At 42.7% G+C, this 7,887-nt stretch overlaps 1 protein-coding gene across 2 annotated transcripts; it reads right to left on the bottom strand.

Annotated features, from left to right (window-relative positions):
• Positions 1-585: 585 nt before the first annotated feature.
• Positions 586-7,607, bottom strand: LOC138946989 (peptide methionine sulfoxide reductase MsrB-like). 2 transcript variants are annotated; one of them, XM_070318408.1, is made up of 5 exons: positions 7,407-7,607; positions 5,576-5,712; positions 3,798-3,874; positions 3,352-3,490; positions 586-1,710 (listed from the first exon to the last, which is right to left on the bottom strand). In XM_070318408.1, the coding sequence occupies exons 1-5, from the start codon at positions 7,519-7,521 to the stop codon at positions 1,597-1,599; spliced, it is 582 nt and encodes a 193-aa protein (XP_070174509.1). In that variant the 5' UTR covers positions 7,522-7,607; the 3' UTR covers positions 586-1,596. The 2 variants fall into 2 exon arrangements, with proteins under 2 accessions (XP_070174509.1, XP_070174510.1); XM_070318409.1 differs by lacking the exon at positions 7,407-7,607 and adding an exon at positions 7,050-7,375.
• Between the last annotated feature and the right edge of the window lie 280 nt (positions 7,608-7,887).

The raw sequence follows: 7,887 nt of genomic DNA, 5'->3' as shown, positions 1-7,887 counted from the left end.
ACATGATAATATCTTGCGGCAAAACTTTGACATATTGCTCTTTGAACCCAAAAAGCAGCATAAACAATATAATATTTGACCCAAAAAATAAGACAGGAAACGAAAATAAAATGGACAAAGAAGAGATGGATGGATGGATAATTTAAGGTGACTTAGGAATTGGGGGGAGGTGGAGATAGACACATAGAGAGAGAGGGGTAGAGAGTGAGCAGGGAGAGAGAAAGATGGGGAGTGAGTGAGAGAGAGAGAGAGAGAGAGAGAGAGAGAGAGAGAGAGAGAGAGAGAGAGAGAGAGAGAGAGAGAGAGAGAGAGAGAGAGAGAGAGAGATGGATGGATGGATGTTTTATTGTTCTAATCAATGAGTTGATTTTGACAATTTTCAGACAAATGAAATTGGTTCATAAAACGAAATTAATAAGGGTGTGATACATTGGGTTTTAAACATAGAAAGAGAGAGAGAAAGAGAGAGAGAAGCGAGAGAGAGAGAAAGAGAGAGAGAGAGAGAGAGAGAGAGAGAGAAAGAGAGAGAGAGAGAGAGTGTACACAAATGCACAGCTCAATTTCATACTTCCTTAACAATCATAATCACTTTTTAATTAACTTTAATCTGAATTTGTCCGGGTGAGGTGGAACACATTCCACTTAAATTTATTTTGCCCCAAAGCAGCCACTTAACATAATAATTATATTCTTGTACTTACAATGTATTTGAAACAAATTCATTTTTAACTCAATTGAAAATGTGGCGTCGACAAATAAAAGTGTTAATAGCATACATAAAATCATAAGGGAGGGTAAATATTATTATTCTTTGACCCCCCGCGGGTTAGGGGGAAGAATTTACCCGATGCTCCCCAGCATGTCGTAAGAGGCGACTGACGGATTTGTTTCTCTTTTTACCCTTGTTAAGTGTTTCTTGTATAGAATATAGTCAATTTTTGTGAAGATTTTAGTCAAGCAGTATGTAAGAAATGTTAAGTCCTTTGTACTGGAAACTTGCATTCTTCCAGTAAGGTAATACATTGTACTACGTTGCAAGACCCTGGAACAAATTTTTGATTAGTGCTTTTGTGAACAAGAAACAATTGACAAGTGGCTCTATCCATCTCCCCCCTTTCCCCGTCGCGATATAACCTTTGTGGTTGAAAACACCAAATAAAGAAATTATTCTTTGGTCTCTATCTAAACTGGAGGGAGTCTAAAATGGAGGGAGTCTTAAAATGGAGAGAGTCTTAAAATGGAGAGAGGCTTAAAAAGGAGAGAGTCTTAAAATGGAGAGTCTTAAAATGGAGAGAGTCTTAAAAAGGAGAGAGTCTTAATATGGAGAGTCTTAAAATAGAGAGTCTTAAAATGGAGGTAAATTAACAGAGGTTATGAACAGGAAATCAGAAAAAGCAAAGTCTTAAAAAGGCGGCCTAGAAGGTCTTAAAAAGGCGGCCTAGGTGTTAAATTTGGGGGGTCTTAAATTGGGGGGTCTTCAAAGGGGGGTTCCACTGAACTCCTGCAGATAAGGTCTGTCCTCAGTGGTTTTGTTCCTGTTGCTGTCAATTGTCCCGACTCAGCAGCATTGTGGCCAAGCACGGCCTGTTGTCAGTGCTAGAGATTTCCGTCTTTCTCTGGTTTGAAGCCGAGCGCGGCACTGTTGATGCAGTACCTCTGGCCGGTAGGGCGCGGACCGTCCGCGAAGACATGGCCCAAGTGAGAATCGCACTAAAAAAAACAACGGAAAAGTATAATTAGCAGTGGTATGTATCTTCTTTAAACGAATCCTAAAGACAATAAAGTACAGCAATAGACATTCAGCAGTCTATACTTCAGTAACTAAGCTGACTTTTATACAGTAATCTTTAGTATTATTACTTGTTTGTTTATTTGTTGCTTAACGTCCAGCCGACTACGCAGAGCCATATCAGGACGAGGAAGGGGGGAAGAAGGGGGCCACTTGTCAAGCGATTCCTGTTTACAAATGCACTAACCCATTACTTGTGTCCCAGCAGGCTTTAGTAAAACTAAATTAATACCTACTGGAAGATTACCAGTTTCCAGTATGTTAAAATAGGCTTAACCTATCTACTGCTGGACTTACATCAGAACACTAACAGATTAAACTATACATGAATCGTGAGACAAGCGGCAAGAGAAGAGATTTTTGGAAAAAATACAGGTGAATGAGCAAGAAGGCAGAGTATTATTACTGACTCTGTGTGTGTTAATGTGTGTGTGTGTGTGAAAACTGTTTTCACAAATTGCAAATTTCTAAATAAAGGAACTAACCAATTAACAGCAGACCTAATCAACAGTATAAGATAAAACAAGACCACTACCACCACCACCAAATGTTTGGTGATCTTAATCCTTTATCTCTCACAAAGAATCCTGTCTCCCATGAAATGAACCTGATGAATCGAATGAAGTAAGGCTGGCTCTCATCTGCTCAAGCCATGCTGAGAGACAGGTGCAAAGCGATTTTGTTGATGATTGATGCAGTTATCACGTGGATCTGCATATGGATTATCTAGAGGGAGATATTGGGGACTCTGGGAGGAAGGGGGGCACTCTGGGAGGAAGGGGGGCACTCTGGGAGGAAGGGGGGCACTCTGGGAGGAAGGGGGGCACTCTGGGAGGAAGGGGGCACTCTGGGAGGAAGGGGGGCACTCTGGGAGAAAGGGGGGCACTCTGGGAGGAAGGGGGGCACTCTGGGAGGAAGGGGGACACAGTGGAACCCCTTTTTTAAGACCATCCAATTTAAGATTCCCCCCTTTTAAGACCTCTTTTCTCAGATTCTCTGTTCATAACCTCTAAAATGTTACCCCCATTTTAAGACTCCCTCCATTTTAAAAATATGATTTTCTCAGATTTGTTTAGGTACATGTATTAAGAAGGGGGTTCCACTGTACCATGACAGGACAACGCCTTTCTCTGTAGTGTACAGTGTTTTAATGTTCTGTTCTACCTCTGTTCTGACCATGCCCAGTGTCTGGTCAGTCTTAGTGGCCACACACACACACACACACGCACAGACACACACACACATACACACACACACGCACAGACAGTCACACCCACACACACATTGGCCATTGCTCTACCTGTGAACACAGGACCTCTGTTCTGACCATGCCCAGTGTCTGGTCAGTTTTAGTGGCCGCACACACACACACACACACACACAGACACACACACACTGCTCTACCTGTGCACACAGGACCTCTGTCCTGGCCATGCCCATTGTCTGGTCAGTCTTGGTGGCCACACAGACACAGACACAGACACACACACACACAGACACACTCTCACACACACACACACACACACACACACACACACACACACACACACAAACTGCTCTACCTGTGCACACAAGACCTCTGTCCTGGCCATGCCCATTGTCTGGTCAGTCTTGGTGGCCACAGTCTGACCCCCATCCTCCGTCTTGTACTTGTCGTAGAACGACGGCCACCCAGAGCCAGAGTCAAACTTGGTTTTGGAACTGAGGAAACATTTCACTTATGGTTGTATATGAATGTGGCAAAGTCCTTCATGAAAAATATACATGTAAGACCTAGAGATCTGGGTGGGTAAAAGAAAAAGAGATAGAGGGAGGTGGGGGTAGGGGATGCCGCCCCCCCCCCCAACCAACCCACACACACATTCACACACACACAAACATGCTTGCATGACAACAAACAGCAACCTGTTTCTTATCTTGTGACTCAAATGTAGCAATGTTTGGCGAGTTCAACTCAATATCAGTATAGAAATGTATAAAAATGTATCTTCAATTAACAACACCTTACTCAAAGACAGGTGTTCCACAGCCAGCACAGGTGTAAATCCCTGTCTGTTTGTTGTCCAGGTATGCACCGGTGAAAGGCTGAAAGAAAAAGAAAAAAATGACATAAATTATCATAACTATGCACCCATACTTGACAGTACATAAAAAAGGGTAGTTTTCAAATACTGTATCGCTTGATCCAAAGGACTAACCAATATGCATACTTCCTACAAAGATTTGTCACTGAATCGTAAAAATTTACAAATTATAATTAATCAATTCTTTAATAAAACACTGTAACAACAACATGTCTCCACTGGTAATTCCAACTGAGCTATATATATATATATATAACTGAGTAAATTGAATAAAGCAGAAAACTTCTTCTTTACCAAGTCCTGTGTTGAACAGCAGTGAAAAGTTGACCGCTTTTCCTGTTTAACCTTTTCAAAATTAGATCTAACTTGTTCGCGTATCCATTTCTGGATCTGCAGGCTGGTACAGAGTTACCTCCCTTTAGGCTTTTTCAAATTTCCCTTGTTTTAACCTAATTTCTTGGTTAAAACTTGTCTAAATTTCTAAATTCTTTCTTAAAAAATATCAATTCTACACTTTGGCCTTAAATCAAAGTGTTTCCCTTCACAGATATCCTCTTGGGGTTGTCAGATGAGGGTAGTCTCCCATGCCAACAGAAGCTACCATTCAGAGAATGGTTTGCTTCTTAGTTGGATACCATGGGTTGACAACTCTCGCCTTCAGTACCACCTGACCACTGATGAGACACAATAGTGTCGAAACACGTGTCAGGTCTAGGTACAAATACAATGGTCCTCCTCAGGACTAGATTACCTTGCGATACGTCCCCCACAAAGGGACTTTGCTCTGTAAATCTCGGTCCCCCTTGAGGAGGGTCTGATGCTCCCAATAGGCTGTCTGTGAAGGGATACTTACTTCTCTCTCTATCTCTGCTAAGAGATTTTAACAAATCTCGGAAGAAAGTCTCTGCTGACTTTCAATTGTTTCTTTCACAATTTCTGATGTTTTATATATATATATATATTATCTAGGTCAAGTTTGCCTCACCTTCCAGAGTAACAACTTTTTCACTGGCCATGAAAAACAAGAGTTATTTCTGAACACTGTCTATTAAAAGTATTAGGGTAACCCAACCAGCCCTATTTTTTCTGCAGACCTTAAAACTTTTTTTAGCACAGAAATATCAAGTATACAAACAATGGCACTTTTAGCCCTCCATAAGAAAACAAAATGAAGTGTGCATGATGAAAACAATACACACACACAAAAAGACCAACCGCATTTTGTTTTTATCATGCTACCCCTAATCGAACATTTTTTTATTTCATTTTTCCATTTTCATTACTTTATTGTCCCATCGCTGGGAAATTAAGGTCTCTTCCTCCCAGTGGAAAGCTAGCTGCAACAGAGTCCCAGGTGTCTGCGTGTTGAGGTGTATTCAGCCACCTGTACTTATGACAGAATGAACAAGGTCTTTTTCATGCCACAGCGGTGACACCGGGGTGGAACATGGATATCGTCTCTGAGTCTGCATATAAAGTTGACCCTTGTCCATCCCGGCCCGGATTCGAACCTGCGACCCTAGTATCACAAGTCCAGTGCACTACTAACTGAGCTACCAGGCCCATGCCTTTTTTTTCTTCTCCTTATTACAGTGTCTGTATAAAGTGGGACTTTCTTTTGTAATCTTGTGCCAGTATGTTCATGCAGCTTTAAGTATACTTTCCACGTCAGAGTAAAATTGAATTTTTGTTATCAACAAACCCTTTCTGTTCCTTTCTGCCGACACACGTCATACTGTTCTGGTGTAAGCCGTTTCTTCCAATCCGTATCAGACAGTCTGCGGAATTCATTGTCTGCTGGGGGTTCGGAGGGGGGTCCGTCTTTGAGGCTTCTGTAATCTGCAAATAGAGAGCACTGCTCATGATCATAACTGTGATTATGACAGAAATAAATTACCTCATAACCCCAACCAAGTCTGTTTGTATGAGCCACTGCATCTGTATGAGCAGAAGAAACACTGAGCAGACATGAGACCAGCAAATGTTCCAAAAGTAGGAAAGTAAGCCGGGGATGAAAAGTGGGGTCCAGGGGCAACGCCCCGGCAGGGGGTTCAGGGGGGCAAAGCCGCCCTGACGTAAAATGAATGTTAGAATTATAAAGGCCATTTTGGGGCCTCTCCTGATAGCAAAAAAATTAGATCATGCCTTTTCAAAAAGCTATAAAAATCACAAGAATAATATGTTTTAGCATTTTAAACAAAAGTGTAATTTATAACAATCACACACACACACAAAACTTACTTGAAAACTTTCAGAACCAACATATTTTTTCCATTAAGTCCGTATTTCACCACGCAGTGGCCGTTGTCGCACCACGTGCACACGGCCTGACAGGGAATGGATATCTTGGCGATACTGTCGCCAATTAGCTTTCTTGTTGTGATAATGACAGTCACTTCTTCTGACAGCCAGTTGGCTTTCCACTTGTTTTTCACACTTTGGTCGTCGATCGTAAGAGCTTCCACAGCCGACAAAACAATACGGAATCCAGACGCCATGATGCTACTTTTTTCACCTTCGGCATTTGGAGATCGGCAGCCAATCAAAACAACCCGCAAACCGCCATCGGTGAATAATTAGGCCCAGGCGATAATCGTCGGAGATCGACAGCCAATCGAACGCGACCCATGATACTGCTATGGGTTCACGCGAGTGCTGGGGTGCGAATGCACTGACTTCAGACGCAGACAGCTTCAGCTGAACGGTTCATACCACGACCACCCCCCCCCCCCCCCTCTTTTTTTTCTCAACGAATTTGCATCGATCTCAAGAATGGTCTGTGAGCTAAGGAAAATATCGGAATTCCGATAAAATTCGGACCAGTCCCATGTCTGAAGTCTGAGATGACTCTCTCTGTAGAACACAAACTCTCTTTCTCTCTCTCTCTCTCACACACTTGATCTATCTTTAACACACACACACACACTCTCTCTCTCTCTCTCTCTCACACACACACAAGCACACATGCGCACACACACTTTGAACACAGGTATACGTGTACTGATGACATTGAATGAGTACATCCTTGCACAGAAACAGCACTCAAAACATTCTAAGCAATTATCACTCAAAGCCCAACCCATTGGTACAGCAATTACACCACAGTGATGGCTGTATCACACCATACATGTATGCTTTACTCAACCGAAACTTCAAAATGCCTTCCTCTGCCTTACCCTGACCAAACACTTGAGGAGCAATGATGCAGATAATGAGAGTGTGATATTCCATCACGCGTGCGGTCTTGGATGTTCCTGATGGTAAATTTGCAGAGTCGGTGAGCAGACCTTCAGTAATGCACTGTCACCACAACAGTGACAACTAATAACGGCATGCCGCATGGCCCTGGTTTTTGTGTGTGTAAATTTGTTTAGGACAAGGCTGTGTTTCACCGTTTGACGTTCACAGAATTTGACAGTAAATTCCCGTGTCTCGGTTACCAACGGGTATTCAATCGAGTCTCAGATCACCAGTTATTCAATACATTGCTACAACACGCACATACAGGCACACAAACACGCATATAAACTCACTCGAGCCGAACTGGTTTCCCATGTTTGGCGGTTGTGTAGCAGACGACAATATGACCCCTCCGTGATTCAGTAATCTCGCTGTGAAACGAGATACGCGTATCAGCTGCAGAGACATTTCAAAGTGATAGAATAGGCGTATGCAGCTGACCAAAGCCTCTGTGTGTATAACATAGAAATGGCATTGAGGGACCTTTGCATGCGCTTATTATGTAAACACAGCGGATAGTGAAAATGATTACTCCCTTGGCAAACCAAATGAGAATTTACCAGATAAGACCAGATGGGAGATAACTTTCACGAGCATGTGTGGATCCGCGATAGCTACCAGGGATATTCTATCAATGTGGTTTCTCTTGCACAATGTGTGTGTGTGTGTGTGTGTGTGTGTGTGTGTGAGAGAGAGAGAGAGAGAGAGAGAGAGAGAGAGAGAGAGAGAGAGAGAGAGAGAGAGACTCGGTCTACACACAGCCTACTCAGAGTT

The sequence above is a fragment of the Littorina saxatilis genome, linkage group LG14 (assembly GCF_037325665.1).
Source record: "Littorina saxatilis isolate snail1 linkage group LG14, US_GU_Lsax_2.0, whole genome shotgun sequence".
Classification (NCBI taxonomy): domain Eukaryota; kingdom Metazoa; phylum Mollusca; class Gastropoda; order Littorinimorpha; family Littorinidae; genus Littorina; species Littorina saxatilis.
This window is presented reverse-complemented; position numbering and strand designations above follow the sequence as displayed.

Coding starts and splice junctions, on each gene's coding strand:
- LOC138946989 (XM_070318408.1), bottom strand. CDS start 7,521: ATGTCTCTGCAGCTGATACGCGTATCTCGTTTCACAGCGAGATTACTG. Junction 5,713..7,406: donor GGGAAACCAGTTCGGCTCGA/GTGAGTTTATAT, acceptor CTCTATTTGCAG/ATTACAGAAGCCTCAAAGAC. Junction 1,711..3,351: donor CAGAGGTCTTGTGTGCACAG/GTAGAGCAGTTT, acceptor TGTTTTTTTTAG/TGCGATTCTCACTTGGGCCA.